The 27,085-nt window shown below is 44.8% G+C and overlaps 2 protein-coding genes across 2 annotated transcripts in view; one reads left to right on the forward strand and one right to left on the reverse strand.

Annotated features, from left to right (window-relative positions):
* Positions 1–10,043, reverse strand: part of DEAF1 (DEAF1 transcription factor) — a 43,909-nt gene extending 33,866 nt beyond the window's left edge. The window contains 7 exon segments of the mRNA XM_073347137.1: positions 354–480; positions 1,194–1,259; positions 2,041–2,180; positions 3,626–3,772; positions 5,823–5,952; positions 6,379–6,476; positions 9,022–10,043. Coding sequence (XP_073203238.1) covers positions 354–480; positions 1,194–1,259; positions 2,041–2,180; positions 3,626–3,772; positions 5,823–5,952; positions 6,379–6,476; positions 9,022–9,289 — 976 coding nt within the window. The 5' untranslated portion in view covers positions 9,290–10,043.
* On the forward strand, positions 9,032–23,352 carry TMEM80 (transmembrane protein 80). Its single transcript, XM_073347139.1, has 5 exons — positions 9,032–10,101; positions 17,311–17,327; positions 19,311–19,404; positions 19,517–19,609; positions 21,917–23,352. Exons 1-5 carry the CDS (start codon positions 10,083–10,085, stop codon positions 22,120–22,122), a joined length of 429 nt encoding a protein of 142 aa, XP_073203240.1. The 5' UTR covers positions 9,032–10,082; the 3' UTR covers positions 22,123–23,352.
* Positions 23,353–27,085: the final 3,733 nt, after the last annotated feature.

A 27,085-nucleotide genomic window follows, 5' to 3' on the forward strand; every position in this document is an offset into this window, starting at 1 on the left:
AAATACAACCCACGTTTTAGCAAACAAAAGGTTTTCAAGATTCTTAAAAAAATATTTTCCTAGAAACAGAGCTGAACATTTTTCTACTGAGTTTACAACTCAACTATTGCAACACTGTGCTCATGCACGAGAACTAACAAACGAAACGGACTAGTCAGACCCGTCTAGTTTCACTGTTTAATCAAAAGGACATACCAAAGCTAAACTAACAATCAAATTTATTAAAGCCTTTCCGTTTGGATTCTCTAGGATGTAATTAATATGGAAATCAAGCAAAAAAGACAAAATATGATCTATCATGACAATGCTCCTCTAATAAAGAGCCGGCAGGTTTATTCCAGAAGGGAACTTACAAGTGGTAGCAGCTGTAGCAGGAAGCAGGGTGATGTTTTTGGGAGAATCCTTTTTCACTGGCGTTGTAGGCAATTCGTTTTCTTTTTTTCGCCTTTTATAAGGGACAAACAATCGTACTGGGCCACTCTGAGAGAAAGAGAAATGAGCAATTATTATGAGCTTTCTTATTAAGACTTTTTGTCCTTTTTCAGCTTGATCATGTTTGCTCTAATTCTTCAGACACAGCTGGGAGCATACTCTTTTATATGTAGCAGCTCTTCCTGAGGAAGACAGAGCGAACAAACCATTGGGTTCTCCTGCTGCTGCATTTTGTCAAAATGCCAATTAAGACTACAGCAGAGATATTTGCTTCTTCTCTCCAGGCCAAAGAGAACAGTTAAGATGCACAATATTTAAGGTATTACTGATCTCAACCCTTTCAGTACAGCTGGTGGTGTCACTCCATGGTCAGCACTAAAGACGGTCAAAATTGAAGGCTAAGGTATCACCAGTCTCAGCAAAGAGCATATCCCCAAACCAACAAAATCTCTACCTTCCTACCCCCATTATGTTACTCACTCACACAAAACGTCTGCTCCAGCTAAAAGGGACCAGACTTGGCATCTTACCATCATTATCTAAGGAGCAGCTCTGAACATCAAACAGAGGGAGTTCATTACCCCTTTCCTTACTCTAGTCATGAACAAAGCACACTGCATCCACAACACTCCCAACCCCTTCCTGTCTCAGGTTGCTCATGACAAACTCTGATGGCCATGTGACAGCCTAACTGATTATCATTAGACCATAAAGCCAACACTGAAAGTTTTCAAATTAGTGGCTGTAAACTTGCAACTCACCAAGGTCATGTCATCACAGCAGGCAGCACAAGTGCATGAGGCAGCATGAGGATTTAAAATCCCATCCTGAAATTGGGAAGTTACCAGGACAGCATTAAAAGAGTCACAAACCACCCAAAGCATGAACATACTCTAGCAAATGATTCAGGCCTCTCCTGAGAATCTGTCCACTCCCTGAAGACCCTGGGTAGCAGTAAAAAGGACAACTCTTCAGAAACAAAGGGAATGGTGGGGAATATACCAAGGGAAGAACTCCAAAAGCAAAGACAAAGGGCAGGTGAATGTGAGTAGAATAGTATAAAGGATCTCTGCCCAATTGTCTGTTTAATAGTAATGCCCCATAAAGAATGGGCCTCCCTTCTAACACTATGGGATGTAAAATATCTGGAGTAACCTAATAAGGAGCAAGGGAACCACTTGTTCCCAGCCAAACAACAGTAAAAGAGGTTCGATTATAGAATTAGAAGTATGTAATGCAGGTGGGGAGCCTTTAAGGCTATCAGTTCCCCATTTCTGCCACATGGAGTTCAGTGCTGGAACTTATCCCATGTTAGCTTCTAACTGGAATAAAGCTATAACCCTTTTTGCGCTTAACAAACATTTGGACTGACTTAACTTGGGAACCTGGCCAAGGTTCTACCCCTTGGTTCTCAGCAAAACCAAATCACTGTTAATGAAGTGCCCTGTTGTAACAATGATTTCTCTTTAATACTCCTGTGACTAGGTCAGTGTGTTCTCTCTCCCCCTCATCCCTCTGACAGAACACAAGCATTTGGCCAGGACGTTGGAGAGTCAGACACTGCCCTCCCTTCCCCCGGAGCAGAGATAAGCACACGCTTGATCTTACATGAATAAGGCACTGCAGTGGCCTCCCAGCATAGCGGATGCTTCTTTTCCAATCTTTGCTACTGGCTCTTCCTGCCATGGCTTCAAATTCAGTGGGGCTGTACCAGTTCTCCCCTTGCTTAATACATCGGCCCCGGCCTCCTAAAACAAGGCAAGAGAAGGCATCTAGTGGCTAAGAATAACTTTTTCACTTTTCTGAAGATGTAAGCACTGAAACCATCAGGTGATGAAGCAATTAATCCATAGCATGCAAATATCTGGCACACTAGTCTAGTAATTCCCACCCTATTAGAATAATTGTACTCATTTAAGACCTTGGCTGTATTAACCAGTGCTTACCACCTCCTGTTCATTTGTGTATACTTAGACCAGGGGTCTCAAACTCAAATGACTACGAGGGCCACATGAGTACGAGTACATTGGCCCGAGGGCCGCACCACTGCCCCTCCTCCCCACGCTTCCCTGCCCCCATTCCAACCCCTTCCCTGAAATCCCCACTCCAACTCCGCCCCCTCCCTGCCCCCAGGGGTTGCAGGAGGGGTGTGGGGTGCAGGAGGGGCCTCAGGGCAGGGGGTTCGGCTGCAAGAGGCGTTCAGGGGGGCGGGTCTGGCCCGACACGCACCGGGGGCAGGGCAGGCTCCCTGCCTGCCCGCCCTGCCCCCATGCCGCTCCGGGAAGCGGCCGGAACCTGTGGGAGGTGGGGGCACAGGGGTCTGTGTGTTGCCCTGGCCGCTCCTCCAGGTACCTCCCCCGAAGCTCCCATTGGCCAGGAACAGGGAACCGCAGTCAATGGGAGCTTTGGGGGAGGTACGTGGAGGCGCAGCCAGGGCAACACACAGACTCCTGTGCCCCACCTCCCCCAGGTCCCGGCCGCTTCCTGGAGCGGCGTGGCGGCAGGGTGGGCAGGCAGGGAGCCTGCCCTGCCCCTGGTGCGTGCCGGGCCAGAGCCGCTCTAGGTAAATGCTGGGGGCCGGGGGTGCCGTGGGGAGCTGGAAGGCCACAGAAAATAACCCCACAGGCCGTGTGTTTGAGACTCCTGGCTTAGACTGCTCCACATCCTAGTCTCATTAGCACCTAGATCCGTGCTGGAGGAATCTAAATTAAATTATATGTCTGCAGTACGTACAAAGCTTTCCCAGGCAAATGGCATCGACTTCTCCAGAAGTAATGCTCTCCTTTACTTTTATTTTTAAGTTTCTAGCCTTTATGGTTGTGAAGAAAAGCTTCCATATGTGAACAAAAGGGCAATCATGGATGCCTGAATCTGCAGGCAGATAGCTCCAGTGCCTCTGTGCTGCTTGTGGCTGTGGCAAGATTCAGCAGACGCAACAAAGAATAGGAGAGCTTCTGACACAACCAAAGAATCCGGGTGGGAGTCAGGCTTCCTACTCTTCAAAGGAACAGAGTGGGGTAGCAAGAGGCCAAAGCACTCAAGGAGAGCAATATCCAAAAGGAGAAGACTGGCTTGGAAATTCTCCCTTCCCTTCATAACCGGTTTTTAAGAGCAGCACAATTAAAACAAGCACAGAACAAAGATACATGAGTCACCATCCCTCTCTTGTGGAAGGCAGGAAGGGCCTTTTTACCTGAACCAAGCCTGTTTTTATACAGGATTCCGCTGATATTCCGGCATCGCACAGGGAGTTCGCTGTCATACACTGATGGGTCCCAGTTATACTTCGTGCCATTTTTTTCTTGACCAGGTGTTAAAGGAGTGGGAGGAGACTGAGAACCTTTGGATTAAGAAAAGAAAGACGAAACATACTAAATGCCCACAAACATAGCTTTGGATTTTTAATATCTGTCATATCCAGACTGTAATGCAATTAACTCAGACAGCTCTGACGGTCCATAATGAGCAGAGAAACATACTAAATGACATATAATTTAATTTAGAGTCTGTTAACAGCATCTTTCAGACCAATGAGATTATTTAGAGTGCTTCTAGGAGCCCTGGTTAGGTATAATGTTATCAAAGAAAATAAAGGAGACAAAATCGTAGAATCACAGAAGTGTAGCACTGGAAGGACCCTCACCAGGTTATCTAGTCCAGTCTCCTGCACTCAAGACAGGACTACTTAATAACTAAACCATTCCTGGCAGGTGTTTGTCTAATCTGTTCTTTAAAAACCTTCTATGCCGGAGATTCCACAACCTCCCTAGGCAATTTGTTCCAGTGCTTAAGTACCCTGACAGCTAGAAAGTTTTTCCTAATGTCCAACTTAAACTTCCCTTGCTGCAATTTAAGCCCATTGCTTCTTGTTCTTCTTCTTCAGAGGTTAAGGAGAACAATTTTTCTCCCTCCTCCTTGTAACAACCTTTTATGTGTTTGAAAAAAATGGGTTTGTTTAATCTGGAAAAGAAGACCAATGAGGGACATAACAGTTTTCAATCTTCCCTCATGTTTTCTAGACCTTTAATTATTTTGTTGCTCTCCTCTGGACTTTCTCCAGTTTGTTCCTTTCTGAAATGTGGCACCCAGAACTGGACACAATACTCCAGCTGAGGCCTAATCAGCACAGAGTAGAGTGGAAGAATTTCTTCATGTGTCTTGCTTACGACACTCCTGCTGATACATCCTAGAATGACGTTTGCTGTTTTTGAACAGCGTTATACTGTTGACTCATATTTAGCTTGTGATCCACTGTGACCCCCAGATCCCTTTCACCAGTACTATTCCCTAGGCAATCATTTCCCATTTTGTATGTGTGCATTAGGAAATGTATCTTAATCGTGAGTTCAAATGGACAGTGAAATAGTCTCCTGGGAAAATGATGAAACTCCCATTACTTCATACAACACACAGTCAACCTGAGGAATTCCTTTCCAGAGGATGTTGTGAAGGCCAAGACAGTAACAGGGTTCAAAGAAGAACTAGATAAGTTCATGGAGAATAGGTCCATCAACGGCTATTAGCCAGGATGGGCAGGGATGGAGTCCCTAGCCTCTGTTTGCCAGAAGCTGGGAATGGGCAACAGCGGATGGATCACTTGATGATTACCTGTTCTGTTCCATTCCCTCTGAAACACCTGGCATTGGCCACTGTTGGAAGACAGGATAATGGGCTAGATGGACCATTGGTCTGATCCAGTATGACTGTTCTTACTTGAGTCATTTAAAACTGCAATGGCTATGGGAGGATGGATGTATTAGGTATTTTCCATATCTTGTTTCTAGCAAATGTGACTTTCAATGTTAAAGAGCTTTTGCGCCACCTTGTGCACAGAAAGGAGACTGCAATGCAGCTGCCAGTGCACACACCTGAATTAAGAAATAATCTTTAGAAACAAAGAAACGGTGTTATCTTGACATTCAAATGTCAACAAAAGGTCTTGGTAGAATCATGACCATTTGCAAAGTTTAAAATATAAATGAGTCCAGAACTAGGAGACGGAACTTATCAATGTTGCCATCCTTTTCCAATATCAATAGTTACAATAAAAATTCATCTTCCTGGGTGGAATGCAGAGACAAGTGAACATGAGAATAATAAAGAAAAAAGGCAAGATTTTCCTGAGTGTGCTTGTGAAAGCAAACTCAAGGATTGCGCGAAAGAAATAGATTTCTTATAGAAAAAATGGGGAGAAAATAGTCTTCCTCTACTCCCAAGAAATACTTTGCTCTTGGATCTACCAACAGAATTTCAAGAGGTGACAGTCAATGCTTATAACATGATTTCAAAGAATTACACATGACAGTTTCTAGTTCCAAATATAGGAATAGGAGATATAGGGCTAGCCCAGCTGAGTGACGTTTAGAAAACAGAGCAGGATTGTGTTATACCTGGTGTGAGAGGTGCAGAGGGCCCCTTTAGCCCTGTGGTTTCTACAATGCTGCCATCTGTGTGAACCACTATCAGAGTGGCTTTTTCTGTATTCAAGCTGTCCCCAATTTGAAGGGCTGTTCTGCCAGACTACAAAAGAAATAAAGAGTTTTAATTAATATAATTAAAACCTTGGTTATTTTTATGCCTCTCAGATTCTTATCTCTGGACCCCCTACAACTCTAAACTGTATGGGAGTAGCTAGATGTGTGTGCGTGCTTTCAAGTCAACCAAATTCTGGCCTCAGAACAGTGAATCAAAGGCCACGTGCTTCAGGTCACCAGCGCTACATGGGGGGACATATTCAGAGTGAGCTAGCTGTGTAACTCTTAACTTTATTGCTGGTTATGTTGCTAAATTCCTGCATGTTGAAATGAAGAATCCTCCTTTGATCTTAACACAGACTAAACATCAGAGTTGTACGCATCCGCAGATATTACATATCCTGAGATTATCAACATAGGGCCCACAACATTCTAAAGGAAAAAAAATAAAATAAAAAAACCCTTAACTTACCAGCACATGTCCAGATATAGATGCAGCATTTGCCACAGATGTGGTAAAGACATTGTCTGCAGAGGCACCCACATTGGCTACTGTTACTGTTGTCACTTCTACAACATAAAACAGAAGTGAACTTAATATACTGCTGTATCCACAGAACCTCATTAAAGCTAAAAGGGGGGAAAAATACAACTGTATTCCTTTTTTCCCTATATTATTTCCAATTTTTTTTTCCAGGTCCTCCCACCCCCTTGAGAATAAGATCATCCACAGAGGACGTTCCCAACTTCACTTCTGGCGTTACCTCTGGAAATCTTTTCAAAGAATCTATACTAGAAATAAATGTCATTCTGATTATTGCTATCTATCGTCAAAACTGGCTTGGGCTTAATCATTTGAATGCTCTTGAGGCTGAGACAGTATTTAACAGCATATGATTAACTAGGAGGAAAAATGAAGCTGCTTCAGTGTGCATGAGAACTGTAAAAGGGGATTGACTTACAATCCTAAAGATAAAAGGAAGAGAAAACCTCAGAATTGCTGCCTGCCTCTGTCTATATATTAATTGTTACCACTTCAATAATATCATGACAGAGCCAGCTAGCACACCAGCTATAATGTATCCAATTTTTAAAATTATATTTTGCATAAAGTTTGACAGCATATTTAGTTATGGAAAGTTTGCCAGATTGTCTCTCTCCTGCTGCTATCTATAAAAATTTGCTTTTAAAGAAAATTTGGTATAAGCCAATAGACGCTCATGGTTTATATCAACTTCTGTTTATGCATAAATTACAAGGTATATGAAACTCAGCTTCTTGAGTAGGCATAAGGGTTCCCTCCTGTAACTAAGGGAATCCAAGATGGGTGTTGTATGCCAAATACGTGGGGCTTCACAAATTAAGATCCTACAAGTTCTCTGAGTCTGACACACTTGTAAAGTAGAGACATAAGGTGGGTGAGGTAATGTCTTTTATTGGACCAACTTCTGTCGGTGAGAAAGACAAGCTTTCAAGCCACACAGAGCTCTTCTTCAGGTCCTGTCTCTCTAATATCCTGGGACCAACATTGCTACAACTATACTACATACAAAATTTGTAAAGTAACAGCTGTTCAGAGCACATACAGAATACTTAGGTTGAATCCTGCTGCCATATTTTATGGTATACACACAAAAAAAAGGATTTCTGTGTTCTGGGAATGGAAAGGCATGAAAAAAACCCACCTAGACAGACGTGCAACAAGATGGACAGCTAGTTATGGGTAACCTTGGATGTATTCGATTTTTATCGGTAAACACAGATTTTATTTTTCACACACAAACTGATAAAAATATTTTCATTCTAACAACTGTAATTTACAAATAGGCAAAGTAAGAAATATGCTGTTTGACAACTTATTACAGTTTAATTATATTTACTTTGTACAGTTTGACATGTGATGTTCACAATTTTTGTGTTAATAGTTGTAAAGCTTTACTTTTTGAATCTCAATGTCTATTGTCATTAAACAGTTACTGTCTGATCCCTCCCTTAATTTCCCACAACTATGAAAATTTGAATAGATAAAAATAAAAAATAAAACATTGATATTAACCATTGAAATTATTAAAGAAAATTAGACTTGACAGAATTCAATTTTGATTATGGGCTGAAGTCTCTGCTCCTGGCTGCATGACAGATCTTGTCTCCAATATTCTGCATTTATCTGGGGGGAGACAAAACTCCCCATGAGAGATCTCTGCACACACCGTGAGCAAAAGGTCAAAGTCAAGATCTGATGTGCAGAAAGAAGCCTCTTGCTCAAGGGGGGAAACAGCGTACGGTATACTTGTGAAGGCAGTACGTTGCCGTCGCATCTGAAATAGTGGTTTTTTACCCACAAAAGCTTATGCCCAAATAAATCCGTTAGTTTTTAAGGTGCCACTAGACTCCTCAGTGTTTTGTGAAGACAGGCAGTGTGGGCAAAACGTACGGTTGCCAATTCTCCAGGATTACCCTGGAGTCTGTGTCATGTGATGAAACCTCCAAGTATTAACCCAACCAAACCTGGCAACCTTAGCAAAAGGGCGGAAGAGTCAGACACTATTTACTTCTAGTTCTGAATTTACTAGGTCTTGGCTGTGTGGCCTGGGATAAGTGACTTCGCCGCTCTGCCTCCCCAGCTGTAACACCAAGATAACCGTGTATCTCAGCTGGGGGCGGCGAGCCCAGGACTTGCGGCACTGACGAGAGGCACGGGGGGGGGGCTGACCGCACGGGCACCGCGCACCCTGGGACACGCGGGACGGGAGAGAGCGGCGGACAGCAGCAAGCCAAACCCAGCAGCGCAGCTGAACCGAGGCGGCCCCTTCCCTCGGGCGGAGCCGTGTTCGCCCCGAGCTCGCTCTCTGCGGAGGAACCCAGGCCCCAGCGCTGGGACCTGCCGGGAGCTGGCCCGGGGACGCGGGTGCAGGGCTGCCGACCTCGAGCAGCGCCCCATCTCCGCTCGGCTCTCGCTGAGCGCTCTCGCCGGGGGCCCAACGCGGACCCCGGGGCTCGGCTCTCCCGCGCGCATTCGCCCGTTAGAAAGGCCGGCCCGGCGCGCGCGGGGCGGTACCGGCGGCAGCGCGTGGCCGGGCGGCACGCGCGCTGCGCGCATGCGCCGCGCTCTGACCTGCGAAGGCGGCGGCGGCGGCATCGTCCGCGCTCGGCAGGGACTCGGCTCCCATCGCGATGTGTTCGGCATCCGCCGCCATCACGGTCACCGCCGTCACCTGCGCGGCTGCCTCCTCCTCCTCCTCGGGCTCCGCCTCCAAGCCCGCCGCCTCCGCCCGCTGGTGCTCGGATCCTTCCGCGGCCACTGCTGCGGCCACCGCCGCCGCAGCCACCGCCGCCGCCTCGGCCAAGCCTAGCTGCTTCGCCGCCGAGTCCGAGTCCTCCATCCGAGCCCGCCCGAGGCGGCGGTAGCCGGGGGCCGAGAGGAGCCGAGCGCGGCCCGAGCCCTCTCCGATCTCACACGAGCCCGATTCCCCGGGCGGGGCGCGGCGCTACCCTAGAATGCTCCGAGTTTCCCCGAGCGATCCCGAGTCCCTCCGAAAGTAGCCGAGCGCTGCCGAAAGCGAGTCGCCGAACTGTCCCGAGTCGGCTCCGAGCCTGCCCGAATAGCCCCGAGTCCCTCCGAGCTCGCCCGAGTGCCGCTCCAGGCGAATTAGTCGAGGATCCGAGCTCGACTGAATCCCCTTGCCCCTCCCGCGTGACCCGAATGCGGACCGATCCGGGGAGCCGAACCCCTCCGAGTCCTCGCCAGGCTCCCCGGAACGTCGCCCGAAGAGCCAGCCCAGGCGGGCGGGGGGGAGGGACCCGAACCTGCCCGAGGCGATCGGGGACTAGGGCCGATGAGAGTCGAGCCCGCCCGAGTCCTCCCAGCTCGTCCCCATGGCAGCGAGGAGCCGAGCCCAGCCCAGCCCCCTCCGATCTCACCCGAACGGCCGGGCGGGCCGGGGAGCCGAACGGCCGGCGCCCGAGTCAGCCCGAAGCAGAACGAACCCGGCCGAGCGCGCCGAAGGGCTCCGAGGCGGCCCGAAGGCGGCGGGGCTGAAGGGGAAGGGGCGGGCTCCTCTCCGCCCTCACCGCACGCCGGAATAAGCGGCGATGGCCGAAGGCGCCCGAAGCCTGAGCGGCGCACGGGGTGACGGGATGCTGGAGGACTGAGGGGTGGCGAAGGGGGAGGCGGACATGGCTGCTGTTAGGAGAGGTGAGCGGACGCGTTGCCATCGTTACCGCGAGCTCCGCGGCCGATGGGGCAGGGGGTGGGCTCAGAGCGGGGCCGGGTGACGGTTCCCAGCCAGACGGGGTGCGGGGGGTTGCCCCTGCCGGGATGATGGGCCCCGTCTCTCTGTTGCCGCGTTGCCATGGTTACTGCACGGCCCTGGTTAAGTCGCCGCGAGAAACCCGGCGTTAGTGCCGCGGCGAGCGTTCAGACGCGAAGGGAATGTGAAGCGATTCCGGAGTTAGCCCCGGGGTCGAGCTGGGCGGGCGCGATGCAGGGCACTGCGACCTCCCTTTGGGGCGGGACAGCCTGAGGGAGGCCTGCCCCCCCCCCCCTCGCCCAGCTCGCTCCCACGCTCACGGAACAGCCTCGCCGGCGCCAGGGCCGCCTCTCGCTCTCTTCTGCGCTTCGCCTCGGAGCAAGCCTTGCCTACGGCCCGCCATCGGGAAAGGGGGCGGCTCCGGGGCGATCAGTGCCTGAGGGGAGCCGATGGGCGCTGGGCGAGGGGACTCCGAGGAGAAGGGTGTCTGCGGGATCAGTGTCTAGGGGGTTCAGGGAGCTGGGTGTCTGGGCGAAGGATGCCGGGCAGGAAGGAGAGGGCTGTTGTATGTCTAGGGGGAGGTGGGTTTCTAGGGAGCTCAGGGGACTAAGGAGAGAGGCAGGGACGGCAGGTTTGTATAAGTTTTGGTGCTGCCCAGAACGGGTCCAAGCAGAGCCATCCCGTCCATAGGACAGACTGTGGCAACCGCCCTGGGCCCTGCACTTTGGGGGGCCCCCTGGTTTGGTGGGATATGGGGTCCAGGAAGAGCTGTCCCATCTGTAGGATGGACTGGGGCAGCCGCCCCAGGCCCTGTGCTTTGGGGGGCCCCACACTTCAGGGGGACGTGGGGTCCAGGGCGGCCTGGGGTGTTAGTGGGGGGCCTGGTAAAGGCAGCAGCAAACAACCCAGCCCCAGCTCTGCTCCACCAGCTCCTGCCATCGCTTGGGGGAGAGGGCGGAAGCCGGAAAGAGATGGGGTTTGGGGGAAGGGGTGGAGTGGGGGCAGGCTGGGGCCAGGTCACTCACTGCTGCCAGCACCAGGCCCCCCCACGAACCCCGTAGCCCACGCTGGACCCCACATGCCCCTGAAGCATGGGCCCCCCCAAAGCGTTGTAAGCCCAAACATTGGTGGAGCCAGGCCCACGTTCCTACATATTGGTGGAGCATGGGCACCACGGGCCCATGTAACTTGCCACCTATGGAGAGAGGTGGTGTGTGTCTAAGGGGACAGACAGTGGGTGGTGAGTATCTGGAAGAGGCAGGGGTTAGCTAGTGTCTGGAAGAGATGGAGGGACAGGGGTTACCCTGGTTCATTCTCACCTGTCCCCAGTGCACACCCCTGTTGTGAGCAAGCACCAGATGGCTGCAAGGGTACAACCAGAATTTTCTTGAGGGGGGCCCAGGAGGGGCTCATGTGTGTATGGGGTTCCCCTCCTTCACATTGCCCTGACCTCTTTCCCCCCCGCCTGAGAAACCAGGACCTCTTTCCCTTTCTCCAGGAGAGACCTGGAGTGGTGTGGACTCCCTTCCCCAAGCCAGGGAACTTTTGTTGTGCCCCTTGCCTGCCTGCTTCCAACTTTTACTTGCTGAACTCAGCTAGACTGGAGCCAGAGGCTCCATGCTCTGCACTGCTGCATCCCAATCCTCAGCGAAGGGGGATAGGTTGGCTTTGCCTCCCCCGACTCATGCTGCTCCCTAGAGCTACATGTGTGGAGTGACTGGAGGGCACGAGCGCTTCCAATGTCTGCCTTTCAGCTGTGTGCAGAGCTCCCACCTCAGGGTAGGGACTGCCTGGTGTTCCCCCCTCTGACCTGTTCAAATCTGTGCAAGCTACATCCCTTCACCACTTGCACACAGAGGGCCTTGCCTCTTGCTAACAACCACAGCTGGGCAGGAAATAGTTTTCTTGTACCAGGAAATTTTTTGAGACACTGAAAAATGTTCTCACCCAAAATTGGACCAACATCTTGAAAATTGTCATGAACCATACTATTCCCCTCCCCCCATTTCAGTTCAGGTCAATCAAAACATTTTGATTTTGACCATTTTTACTTTTTTGCTTTTCTAACTTAAAAAGTCATTTAGAACCAGAAAACAGGATTTTTTGTTTCAAAAATGATTTGTTTAGGCAATTTGGATTTTTTTCAACATTTTTTGGAGTCAAGAAGTTAATCAAACCCAACCATTTTCCCACAGACAGTTTCTGTTTTTAGTAATCAGCATTTTCCAGTAAAAAATTTAGTTGAAAAATTCCCAATCAGCTTTACTAACGGTATCGCTGAATTCAGCCTGGGGATGTGCTTGGGAGGCTCAGCTGCTGCTCTAGTGAGGAATCTGCCCCACTAAGCATAACTGAATTGTTCGTATCCTGACTAACTTGTCATGCTTTCTTTGTATGAGTTCTTCTGGCAACATGCATAACACAGCATGGATATTCTGTTTAATTTGTTCTCCATGTGGGATACTCTTATAAATTGAGGTAAAGCAAGGGAGAGAAATGCTGCACCAGTGAACTAGCTGTGATGAATGCATTATTAACTATTGGTCAGTAAAATTTTGTCCCCTGCCATACATTTTGTATTTGGCAAAACTCTCCTTGACTTATTACAGCATTCCTGGCTACTTTTAGAGTGAGTTAATCAGTATTATGTTGTTTTTCATTATTTTAATTTAATATGAATAAAAGAAATGTAAACAGTAACACCCAGCCTCCCAACTGACCTTTGCTGAGTGGGGCAACCTTCATTTTATTATTAATAACAATATTTTATACTTATTTTAGCACCTTCCTGCTGAGTATTTCAAAGCACTTGACAAACACTAATGAATGAAACCTCTAAATACCTTTGTGACATAGGTAAATGTGGAAACAAGTACAAAGGACCAGATATTGCTGTGTATCAGTTTAAATCCAGAAGGACTCTTATGAAATAAGTAGAGTTTCCCTCGATTTAGACTGATGTAACTGAGAGCAGAATTTGACCCAGAGACAGTAAGTGGCTTGTCCAAAGTCACATAACAAGTTGATAAGTTAGCTAGAAATAGAACCCAGGACTCCTGGCTCCTCTTCTCATGGTGTACTTCTATACTAGCAAAGTAGGATCTGTATTTTAGCAGCTGCTAACAACGGTGCAGCTGGATGAGTGCTAAGCTGCTAGTAGAAAGGGCTCAGGCATTTTTACCATTGTGTGCTAAGATCCGGCTATTCTCTCACTGTTATAAATACTTCATTAAAAAAGCCTAACAATGTTCTTTTAATAAGATTGCAAAGTCAAGCACTCAGAAGTTGGGAAATGCCAGATTTAAGGATGGTCGTGCAACCTTAATTCAGCTCCCTTGTGCATATGCATTATGATACAGTATTTAATTACATGATCACATACTATTTTTTCTTATGGTAGTGGCACAGCTTCCCAGAGTGTGCTCAGTCATTCTGTGGGGATGGCGCAAGTGCAGTCCAATCATACATAGGAGCTGCCATGGGCTGGAGCATGTGCAATACAAACAAAATCTGTGGATAATTTAGTAGCCAACATCAGCTGACTATGTGTGAACTGAGATTTTTCAGTGACTCATAACTTGGTCCTACTTGGGTGTTTTTCACAGCAACAACAAAAGGCACATTCCAGACAGCAGGTGACCCCCGGTCAAATGTCCAGTTCCAATCCAAAGCAAGGAGTTGTGAAAGCTTCTTAAAATATGATAATAATCTTACAACTCGTTCATTAACATGGGCAACATGAAATTTTCCATGCTCTCATTCTCCAAAATGACTGAACCATTTTAGCTGAAAGTTTCAAAAAAAAAAAAATCAGTTTGAGGTAGATGCCTGGCATGGAAAATTTCAACCTGAATGGTTTAAGTTGGGCAAAGATATAAGTAAGTGAAAACAGGATCTTATAATGGGAAGCATTGGGCAAACCTAGTTATAGGGATTGCTACCTGCACCATCTGTAACACATTTTTGGCATCAGAAATGCTGAATCCTGAAACAGATTTATAGAAAACGGGCCAAATTCTGCCTTCAAATATGCACACGCACAGTGTTCTTTAAGAAAATTTGGCAGGGGCTACATTTAAAAAACTCACTTGTTTGGAACAGACTTTATGGACCTGGTTCTGCATTTGTTCAGTGTATCAAACTCCCAGTAAAGTCAGTGGGATTCTGCTCATGGAGTATCTGCACGATCCAGCACTAAAAGCACAAATTTCAAAACTGTTTTCTTAAGACGCACATGCAGTTCAAGCATATGTACGTGCAAAAAGGCCCTCAGGACAATATGGCAGATAGATAACCATGCTCCTAAGAGCCCACTCCCATATATGAATGTAAGATTTGCACCATGTTTGTATCCTTTCTTGAAAATTGGAATTAGTGCACCAGATTCATCCCTGGTATAAACCCATTGTCTTCACTGGAGTTACACCAAAGATAGAGTTGACCCATATTCAAGCATTGTTATAGGCCGTTGAAAGCAAAGTGATCTTGCACTTGGCAGTCTAAACTAATTTAGAATAATTGAAAATTAGATTTCAACTCTCATAATTGAGTGGATATGTTATTACTAGATTACTAATTACTATATAATTACAATACCTATCTCACAAATGTGTGTTGTGAGGCATAAGCAATTAATGTTGGTGAAATGTACTGAGATTCTATAGATGCTAAGTAGGGTTATTAGATATTATATAATTTGTCCTTGGTACAAATGTAGGAATATGGTTAATGCCTACTTGTGGGCTAATGACAATGGCATACGGTTTTGTGGTTAGAGCAGGGAACTGAGAATCAGGGCTCTGGGTTCTAAATCCAGCTCTTTCACTGACTCACTGTGTGATCTTTGGGCAATTCCCTAAAGGCTTGTCTATACACAAAAATTGTACTGCTTTATCTAGCCCAGTATAATTAAAGTGGTACAACCCCTGTAACATGGAGTCAGTTATACAGATGTGTGACCAGAGTCCCAGGGGAGCCACACTGAGGTTACTCAATTGGGGTGAACTGCAAAAAATGGGGCAAACAATCCCCAAAGCTACTGAGTATTCCAATACTTAGATTTACCAAGCCAGCACAAAACCGCTTCTATAATACTTTACTGGTTACTCAGAAGCCAACAACACAGTTTCCTTAAAGTAACCCAGCCTTAGGCCTCCACCCAGACACCCAAGTCAAATATGATGAGGATTACTGAAAAGTTTATTCATCATATAAAAAAGTTCTACCAATCCCAAAGGATCGGACACATTATCTCCCAGGTTAATGAATATTTCATATCTTACCCAAATACATGCTTACAGCCAATTTGTATTAACTAAACTAAAATGTATTAAAAAAGAAAAGACAGAGACTATTGGTTAAAAGATCAATATACATACAGACATGAGTACAATTCTGAGATCAGATTCCTAGTAGAGATGGTGAGCTTTTGTAGTTGTAATTTTTCAGAATTAGTCCAAAGCTATAGTTCTATGTCCACATTCAGGGTGATTCAGATGGGACTCTGGAGATCTCAGTCTTAGGACTTAAGCTTTTCCTGCATGAAGCATCAAGCAGATCTGAGATAAAAAGGATCAGGAACCAAGACATTTTTATATAGTACCAGGCCTTCTTTTGACTGCTCGGAGGACTTAGGGGAACAATAGGTAATCATGGAGACTTTGAAGTAGACCTGTTTCCTAAGCATCACTGGTAATTAGCTACATGGATTAACATAAGACAATTGCCTGTTTTCCACCATTCACAGGTAATTTGCTGTACATTTCAAAGAGAGATGAATAATAATACAGTGATATCACTATATTTACAGTTCATTTAAATGATATTTCCTTTTGATATCTGAATTAAAGAATTAACAGAATACAGCATAGACAGGGACTGCTCGATTACATTGTTAACCTCTAACAATATATATGTAAACACACAAAAACACAAACATTATCTACCAATATGTCCCTAACGGTTGAATGTGGGTCAATTATCCTGCAAGCTGCTTAACCCTTTCTGATCATGTGTCATACGGTGTATCTTAGGCTTGTTTTCAGATGGAATTCCAGAATAAGAGCTATCGCTATTCCACAATAAGGGTATCCACACATGGAGTTATTGCACTTTAAATTAACACTCTACCTTAAAATGAAACAAGTTTCAAGTGTAGACAAGCCCTTTTTCCTGTTGGGAAAGGGAGTAAGCTATCCACACTAGAGGTTATTCTGGTATAACTATTTTGGTAAGAAATCACACCCTTAACTGACATAGTTATATCAATACAAAATTTGCATGTAGCCCAGTCCTTAGGCCCCAATCCTGCAAAGACTTCCACATCAGCTTAACTTTACATGTTGTAAGTAGTCAATGTGTAAAATTAAGCAGCAGAGGCATAAATCTTTGCAGGATGAGTGCCTTAATCACAAAGTGCCTTAGTTTTGCCTTCTGAAAAATAGGGCTAATATAAGAAATTCTCAATTCTGTATGTACCTATGGAGTGCTAAAAGGGATAACAATGGCCAGGTGAGCTTTCATTAGGTCAATACTGCCACACTTCAAGAAAACTTAAATTTGTGTTTTACAGGGAAGTTAGATTAGACACTTCCAGAAAAATTATTGCTTGGCTCATACATTTCTTTTTTTTTAATTGCAGTGTGTTAAGGATTTATCTGGACTTTCAATGATTGGTTGTAAGGGGAGCATGGTTAGAAGGAAGTGTCATTTGAGATGGGGAAAGGGGCAACATTGTGGTGGCTGGGGCCATGGTTTTGACTTAATCAACCTTTGGTTGTAATTTAACAACAAATGACATATTCTGATTCCCCTGTATGCTTCTCTGGTTCTTGTACAGTTCAGAAACAGGGAAATGTCATCAGGTGATTCATAATGAGTGCTCTGAAGGTACGGATACACAATAATATTTAGTATCTATATAGTGCTTCAAAGAGTTTTCAAAGAGATGTACACACCAGAGAAGGTGTGTTCTCTCCATGAAGTTTTCACAGAATGACTTTAGGGTTAATGGATCCTAAAACAAGTTATTTTCTAAATTTGAAGTAGCTGATGTGGAAAAATTTCAGTCATATGTGCATTTTGCAACATTGTTGGTAACGAAAATGTAGGCTGATTTTCTCCTAATTATTCCTTATTTTTCCCTCCGATGGCAGGAAGAACTTCATCAGTTGTATCCTTTTGGACATCCCATCCCTTGCACTTCGGGATGACCTGCAAGATCAGTGTCTAATAAGTTTGCACAATGTTTATATTAGCATAGTTTTCACTGGTATCCTTTTTTGTGTGGCATCAACCATCAACACCATCCGTTTGAGCTACTATTGGTAGGTGATAGCTTCTAAAGGTATGTCTTCACAGCAGAGTTATCCCAGGCTCCTACTTGGGTATTGCTGCTATCCCAGCACCCATACACACATGAAGCCCTCTTGCATGAAAATACTTATGCTTTCAGCCTGGGCTAGCTGGCTGGTCTGGTGCTATAGGTTGACAGTCAAGTTCTGCTTTCACTCGTACTGGTAACCCACCCACTTTGCAATCAGAGCGCAGGCTAAACCAGTCAAATGCCAATAGTCCAACTCCTTCGATGCTTTCCCAAAATTCCCTCTCCCCCATGTGTTGAAAAGCACAGACACATTCTCCTACAGTTCACTGGGAAAGAATCATAGAGTGGGTCAGCTTACAGCAATGCTAAGAACCATGGGATATGCCCCTAGAAGTCCTAGCAAAACATGAATCAGCGTGGACCCTGTAACTCAGGTATGGTTTTGCAATGTGGCTGCTCACATCCTGGGTAGGTTAAGCTAGGGGCTGTTCACCTGAATGAAGACATATCCTAAGTCAGTGATGTGTAGATGAGTAATTGAAAGAGAATTGAAACAAAAAACAGTCACCATAGATCCATGGTCTTTCGAGGTATATGAGGGAGATTAGAGGAGAAGGAAGGAGTGACTGGTTGGTCTGTACTAACAATCTAAAAAATTGTAGACTGAGCCACATGAAATCCATGCAGCACACACCCCTGAGACTTGACATTCCATAGCTGACAAGGGGTGCCAAAAGAGCATTGTAGCACACTCTTTGTCTCTCTTTCCTGGTGCTCCGCCCTCCCTTCCTCCTCTCCCCGCCCCCAGTGATAACCTCCTAAGAAAAGAGACAGACACCTTATTCTTCAAAGACTTCTGCTACTGGAATTTCTCCAGCATTTTTGCTCCACCTTCCTTCAACCAGAGAAACAGGAAAACCAAGTTCTGCCTTATTAAAATTAACATGCTTGGGAACTGGACTAGTCCCATGACTTGCGGGTATTCTCATCCAAACTGGGTGGGCACTAACACTAAAATATTCCGTATGTAAACTTAATATCATCTTAAACCTGGGTGACAGTAGAACGAAATGGTCACTAGAAATCCATGCCAAATTCTCTCTTGGTTGAAATGGGTGCAGCTCCATGATTTTGGCTCCTATATTTTACTGAAGGCGCTGTCAGCATTTGAAATGTGTATCACATTGGCTCCTGTGGTTCCCCCCCTTTAAACAATGCATAATAAACAAATGAAACAGACTACCAAGGAAATACAAATTAAATAAATGGCTGCTGGCTAGAAGACTCTTTCCCCAACATACACACTCTTATAATATTGATCTAACTGGAAATTTGGTGAGAAAGGCTGATCCAGAAGTTAGGGCATTAGCCAAGGACTTAAGAGACCTGGATTCAAGATCCTGCTCTACCACAAACTTCCTGCGCAACCTTGTGCAACTCACTATTTGCCTAGTGCATCAGTTCCTCAGCTGTAAAATTAGGAATAATAGGGTTCGCCGGAGTGTTGTGAGGATAATACCGTAAAGATTGTGAGGTGCTCAGATACTATGCTAATGAGGGCCCTGTTAACAACTAAGTATTAAAACTGACAAGAAACCAAAAAGCTATTGTCCTACATTCATAGTATTTGGAATCTTAAAATTTGATTTTAGGTATTTCCAAGATATCAATCACCTTGGTATCTTAAGTGCCAATATAAACCTGTACATGCATAGATTGCTATGGAAAATAAGGGATAGTAACATTTTGAGGTTAATATGCTGTAACTGATAATTTATAAAATAGATCTTGACTGCATTACTGTTACAGATCCTTAATAACATTTGTCAGCTGTCATCTGTTCCTTTACAGATACTGTTCTATTTAAATGGATTTTATTACATCTTTTATTTCTTGGCAACTCTTCTAATGATTATCTATAAAAGTCAGTTACTTTATACATATTCTAAACACAAAACTCAGAAGTGTGCGTGTTATATTGTGATGACTTGATGTACTTAATGGTTTTGGTTTGTTTACGCTTTGTTATTCAACAGGTCAAGTTTTCAGTTATCCAGATAATTACTTGGGTCTTGATCTTGCACTGCTGTTCATTATGGCCACTCTAGAAGCAATCCGATTATACTTGGGTATGTTGATCTTAAATATCATTGTGCACTTTAAGATGGAATGTTTGCCTCATAGTCTTTACACATTAATCATGTTATGAATGTGGATGTCAAAACTTGCTGATTTAGCAGCGTAACTAATTATTTTACAGACTGTTAAACATGTATGTTGCTGAACATTAATTGATTGATTGATCTGTATTGCCAGAAGGGCAAATGATTGTAGTTATATATTGGTTAAATATAATTTTTAAGTACCACTAAAAAGGGACAGATTCACAGATAACAAGAACTGCTGGAAATGTAACACTGGAGTATTGCTGTGCTATTTATAAGTATGTATGTTGTGGGAGAGAATAAAGCTCAAAACACAGAGGCCCTGATTCTGCTGAAGGGCTCATTTACACTGCTCCAGCAGCATAAAAGTGGTCAAGTGGCTGGAAATAGCCCCCGGGGATTACCCAGTACAGAAGACTTCCTTGAGCAACCTGAGCTGCCACAATTGTTCCACACCCCTCCTTCTTGCAGCCCTCATTTCTTCCAGCACTACACTTGGAGGGCAGGGTATGGGGCAGGAGGGATGCTCACTTTGACTCTGGCCCCTTTGCATTGAGTTAATGGGCTAGAGTGGCATAACGGGCCATATAAGCCTCGGTTCCAACTCCCACCATAGGCATTACTGAGTCAGTCAGAAGGGGTTTGTTTGTTTGTTGGGGGTAGGGATTAATTTTTTTATATGCCAGGCGTTCTTGAGACATTTATACCAGCATACACCATGGGCTTCTGCTGAATTCAGCTAGGTTACATCAGGGATGAATTTAGCCTATTGTCTTCAGTTTATAGTTAAAATGTGTCTAAAAGTAAATTCTCTGCATATGTGCTCAGAGCCTGTTTGATGAAAACATTTTATAAATTGAAAAATAAGTTCCAAGTCTGAGGCAATTAAAAAATGAATCACAAAACTATTGACCCTAAAACTGGCTTGGACATAAGGTACAAAATTTTAACGAAGACACTTAACAATTAGAACAGATGACAAGAGATGTGGTAGATTTTCCATTACTTGAAATATTAAAATTATATTTGGATCTCTTTATAAAAGATATAATCTAGTCCAGTGGTTCTCAAACTTTTTTTTTCGCGGACCACTTGAAAATTGCTGAGGGTCTTGACGGACCACTTAATGATCTTTCCAAGTGTTGTTTGTACCGTTAGCTAACTATTGTAAAGCGCTTTGCATAAAAGCTCTCTCTATAAAAAAAACTTAATAATAATACACTTTTTTGTTCTACAAATAAAAGCACACAACTCATATTTTAATATCAGTAGTCTTACCTTTCTAATGCGATGGATGGGCCCTCTCTCCCCTGCCGCAGCAGCTCCCAAGCTGGGGCTGGGAAGGGGGGGTGTCTCTCCTCCACCATAGCAGCCACATGGCTGAGGCTGGGAAGGAGGGCCATCACTCCCCAGCAGCCGCAGCCTTGGAGCTGGGGAAAGTTGCCTCTTTCTCTGGCCACCGCAGTCCTGCACGTCCCAAATTCCCCCCACCCCCTCTTCTCACCCCACTGCCCTCTCCCACCTACTCTCTATTCACCCCAAGGCCTCCACCTCACCTTACACGTGCGTCTTCTCCAGGGTCCAGGCACCTAATTAGTGGAGCCACACAGTGGGTGGCCCTTCATTCTCTCATGTGCAGCCGCCCAAACACGCATCTTAGAGGGAACTATCCGCGGACCACCTGAAAGGAGCTCGTGGCTGCGGACCACAGTTTGAGAACCTCTGTTCTAGTCAACAAGTTGTCAGGCTCAGTGCAGGAATTATGTGAAATTTGATGGCCTTTCAAGCAACAAGCCAGACTAGATGATCGTAATGATCACATCTAACTTTAAAATCTATTAATCTGGGGAAAATAATGTAGGAGTTGTGCTTAGGGCTTGTGCACATGTGCTGCATGGATTTTCCACACCCCTCAGCAATGTAGTTATACTGATAGAAGTCTATAGTGTAGACCAAGTCTTAGAGTACCAGTAGATTGTCTTTTATCCAAACTACCATCCTGGTCAGTGTTGAAATGACTGTGCTTATCTGTCTTGGGATTTGTTCTTAAACTTACAGACAGGGGCCTTGATTCAGGAAAGCACTTAAGCATGTGCTTGACTTTAAGCATGTACCTAAGTCCTATAGACTTCAAAGAGTCTTAAGCATGTACTTACAGTTAAGCATGTGTTTAAGTGCCCTTACTGATCAGGGCTGCTCTCCTGAGTTGGGGCCCAAGACATTGTCCCTTTAAACAGTCAAAGATTCATGTAACCCTTTTGTTTCCTCAAGGTACAAAGGGTAACCTGACAGAAGAAGAGATTCCACTAGGCATCAGTCTAATGATTACTGTTGGCAGCATAATGTTGTCTGTCTACTTCCTGCTGTGGGAGACTTACGTGCTGAAAGCAGATGTCATTATTAATGCTATTCTTCTTTTTACATACGGGCTTGAGGGACTACTACAGATCATAGCCATTGCTGCATTTGTCAGCTAAATCTCTGCTGCTCAAAGTTGTAAGGTACATCTGCTTCCAACATTTCTTCAGTAAAGGGACAACATGCATCTTTAAACAGTAAAGGTATTTGGTTTCACTTTCTCCAGTGTAAAATACTGAGGGGAACCTCATCCTTATATTACAAGGTTTAATATAGCCCTATTCCGGCACAGACCCCCATGAATAACCAGGTAGAATATCCTGTACAGTAGTTCTGTTCCAATAAGTAGTTTGACTAAGTAGTTCATTTAGTGGCAATGTCCCTGCTTCAGGAAAACACTTAAGTACATGCTCCGCTTTAAGTCTGAGTAATTCCACTGCAGTCAATGGGAGTGCTTCTGGGCTCAAAGTTACACACATATTCAAGTGTATTCCTGAATTAGGTCCATGTGCTGACCTGCTGTGCCTAAAGAGGTACATGTGTATTTAATCAAAATTCTGCATCAGATATTTGTATCCAAATCAGAACAAATATAAACCAAGATGTTACTCTAGTTGTATGTTGGTACAATACCATTGATTTTAATGAAATCACACTGGCATAAAACTGGAGTAATGCAAAGGTCAACCAGACCCTATCTACATTAAAAGAAAATACTGTGGGCTCAGTTCTGCACTACCAAGATAACAGGGTAGTGAGGGCAGAATTTTGTCCTGTTGTCCTTATTCTGATCTCACTTGTGCCTTTTACACCTTCGTAACTCCACTGACTTCAGTGGAGTTACTCTGGTTGATACCAGTGTGTGAGAGAGCCGAATCAGGTCTCCTCTATGCAAAAGGGAGCTGAGTTATAGCTGTTGTGGGAACTACAGGTCCGACCACTCCTCATTTCCACTGAGGCCACATCTCTGCTTTGCAATGTAAAAGATGGGGCTTTAAAATGGGCATGAATGTTACATCCCCTTTGTACTACCTGAGCAGTGTAGAATGGCCTTTTTATAAATAAGAATTAGGCCTTGATTTTTCCTTTTGAAAGATCAGCTTTAATGTTGTGTAAGGTTTTTATAGTCTCTACATGATATACCTATTTTTATAACTTTCCTTTCCTGTTCTGTTAAATGACTATTTTAAAATCTGTTTGACTAAATGCAAGCTAAGATTTGCAGATGACCATGGGTTTTTGTAACAGTGTAATCATTGGGTTTTTTTGTACATAATTATAGTCTTCATATTCATATGTTTTATTTTTGTATCATTTTAAAAAAAAATAAAGAATTCATTACACCCTAATTCTGTTTGCAAGTGCAAAATATTTTGGACCAGATTCTGGGGTATGGCTAAGCGCACAGAGCACAAGTTGGGGCGGTTAGGCAGAGTGTGTGGAAAGAACTCCTTTGATTTTGCTGCTTCTGTGTGCAGGCCAGTTTATCCTGAGGTCTGCTTTAATTTACACCAGGCTGCAATGACTTCAGGGGGCTGAAAATGCAGCCAGGGACTGGTGTTGCCTGGTAGTGGCTCAGCCACACACCCTTTTCCCTGCTCTGATGGCAGCAGGGGGGCAGTGATGTAAAAGCCCATGTGGCAGCACTGTGCCACCAAAGGATCAATCTTAAATTAGGGAAATTGTCCATGAGCTAGTTAACATCTGCTTCAGAGCCACATTATACCTACAGTGTAACTAACGTCAAAATCGGCATTTCTGCAGGCAGATCTCCTGGGGATGAAATCCTGGCCCTGTTAAAGCCAATGGCAAAATTTCCCATTGATTTCAGTAGGGTCAGAATTTCACCCCAAAGTCAATGCGAGAATTATGGAAGTGCGTCCTAAGAGGCAGCAGATAAAATGAGTGACTGAATGCTTTCATGCTTAATCTACATAAGTCAAATGGCAGTCCTTTTGTTCTTCTAAATTTGCCTGGCATAATGGAATCTGCCCTGACATACATTTTCTGTTAATAAAGCAAAATTCAAAACATATAACACTGCTTCACTCACCCTATGCATGATGAAAGCATATCACGAAAGCATACCATGCATATTTATACCTTGATTTATTGTATGTGTGCAAATAAATGAAAGTTCATTTCCTGGTATTTAGTTATACCCATCTCAGTCAAAGGTAGAAATGCAGGGGCCCTTAACAGAATCCAAAGGAAAAACGATGTAAACAAAACCACAGTTACTTGATTGTCTATATTAGAGCAGACAGGGATAGCACACCTTATAGTTAACTCTGAGTTCCTATATTCGCGTCCCTCTTTTACATGGCGCTGGTGATCTGAAAGGGTAGCTGTAAATAGAGCACATTAGACTAGTCCAGCTAGAGGTAACAAATGTCTAACTTCATTAATAATTTAAATACACTTTTTCTCTTATTTCCAAGTGTTGTCTTGAGTCCCACAATTAATGCCTGAAGTCATGTGCGCTCTGGTGCAGATAAAGTACCCATCCAATGTCTCCTGGTGTTCCATGCTCTTTGCAACCTTTTTCACCATAGAGGTAGATGGGGTCTACATCTGGAGCACAATGTTCTGTGATACATTGTCACCTGTATGCATTATTCTCTGTACAGACTGTCAGTCATTTTGAAATTCTCTCTGAAAGAAACTAGTGTAACACTTAAGAAAACTAATAACCCAAGAAGTCATCTAAGGCCTTGTTGACCTGCCCTCACACGGGTGAAGTTAAACTGGAGCAATCCCCTTGTCGATACTCATATTTTGGTTAGAGTGGGTATATTTTTGGCTTAGCTTCAACTTGTTCCTAATGTACTTAAGGCGAATTGAAGCCATTCTTAAATCAAAATAAGTAACTACATGGGAGTTTAAACTGATTTAAATTCACACCGTTAGTTAAGCCAGTGTGACTATCCTTGTAGGTAAGCCCTAAACTCCCAAGCAGCATCAAATAATCAGAGCAGGGTCTAATGTTCCAGAGAAGAATCTGAGCCCTACTGCTCTATTAATAATATTAGCTTGACACACCCAACTCTCTGGGTCAGAGGCTGATCTTACTGATTATATTGGCAGTAGGTGGAGAGAGAAGAAATGAGATTGTAGAAGTGGGAGGCTAGTGACCACAGAGTTAAAAGTCCGACAGCCTCTTTTCTGCTGTCTTGCTAGTGCAGCCTCAATCCACTGCCCATGTTCGTGATTAGGCAGTCATCACAGCTCATCTTTTACCTGATCTCATTCACTCATTTGTGGATGAGAAAATCGTGGATGCCTAGAGCAAGGGGGGGGACATTCTCTCCATAAATTGTGTGTTATTGCTTGAGCATGTTTAAACAGAAGTGCTGGAGTGCTGAGAGCCAGGCTTCTCCTCAATTGCATATGGGCAGGGCAAAGTTTTGGTACCAGGGGACGTGAAATTACCAGGGTTTCTGGAAGCGGTGCAGGCCAAGGGACATGCTGGCCGCCCTTCCCACAGCCCCCATTGGCCTGGAGTGGCGAACCGCGGCCACTGGGAGCCGCGATCGGCCAAACCTGTGGACACTGCAGGTAAACAAACCAGTCCGGCCCGCCAGGGGCTTTCCCTGAACAAGCGGCGGACCGGCTTTGAGAACCACTGAACTAGCGGATTTATACCATCCATGGAATGTTAAGTAGTTATGCTTTTATGCCCTCTTGTATGCCACCCCTATGCTTTGAACAATCTCCTGGTTAGCATGTGCCAAGCACTCTCCCTCTCACACTTCAGAAAATTCATGGGTTCCATGAAGCCAGCAAGCCATAATGCTCACACTCATCTCTCTGTTTGCCATTGCTACTCTGCCCGTTCCTATAGTTAAACTCAATCCTGCAACGAGCTCTGTCCAAGCAGATCACTGCCTGTGTGTGGAGCTTCTTTCAGGATCAGGGCCATAGACTAAACTCTTTGGGACAGAAATTTGTTAACTTTATTTGGTATATTGTACCTGCTGTACAGCATGAAGTACAGTTATATTGTGAGAGAATATTTTGGATTTCCTCTAGTATCCCAGCAACAGCAAAACAGGAATATCCTGTTAAACAGAAACGGTGGTGGACAAGTCAATACTGTCTTTCACTAGATGGAGCCAAGTTTTGATTAATATCTCTTATTTGCAGTTAAAAATAATACTGACAGACAAGGTCTCAGGCTCTGCAAGTCCTTTCTCTGAGTCAGTGGAGAAAAATATAGGAAAAAGGCTGGCAGGGTTCCTATATTTGACTTTATTTCTGCTGATTTAAAGGTGCCCTGTAAAGGATGAAATGACACTTGTGCTATTTTCATATTCTTTATGGAGCTGAAAGGGTTTTTTAAAAAAGGTTTCTATTTGGTAGAAAGGAGTGTGCAAGCCCAACTGTTTTCCCCTTTGCAAGGCACCTTTAAAAGGGACTGATCTTAGGGACTGGGGGAGACAATGGTTTAATTCACTAGCGTTCAGTGTTGGAGTTCAAAGTTCACATCATCTTGTTTAGGTCAATATTTCAAATGCGGCTGGTGGTTTCAAAATAGGACCTAATCCAAAGCCCCCTAGAAGTCAATGGGAGTCTTCCCATTGGCACCAAGGGGCTTTGGATCAGGCCCCTAATCCCTAGTGGATCTCTCTTCATGTCACAAAATCACCATACAATTGGCACTGTCTGCTCAGGAGAAGTCTAGGAACTGACTGGCGTAGGTTATATAGTAGGTGCACGAGCAGAGCTGGGTGGGAAAGCTTACTCTGTACCTGCACTGTGCCTGGCATTAGTCAGAGCTGTTAGTCTCTTGAGGTCATCTGTTAGCTGATTTCTCTCTGATGTTTCAGTGCCAGAAAGGAGGAGGATGCAGCAATGACCAAGGGCAGTGTTAAGGAAAGGAGGAAAAGATCCAAAGGTTATATAAACCCCATTCAGATGTTGGCAGGGAGGCGATTTGCCCTCTCCACCTAGAGGAAGAACAGTTGCCTTCCCTGCGTGCAGGGATTTACAGGGTAGCTGGGCTGCTCCAGCTGAGGGAATTCATTTTATACCCCCCAGTGGCGCTTCTCAGGATACCCAGGGCTGAGAGTCACCTTGTTA

This window comes from Lepidochelys kempii, chromosome 6, assembly GCF_965140265.1.
Source record: "Lepidochelys kempii isolate rLepKem1 chromosome 6, rLepKem1.hap2, whole genome shotgun sequence".
Taxonomy (NCBI): domain Eukaryota; kingdom Metazoa; phylum Chordata; order Testudines; family Cheloniidae; genus Lepidochelys; species Lepidochelys kempii.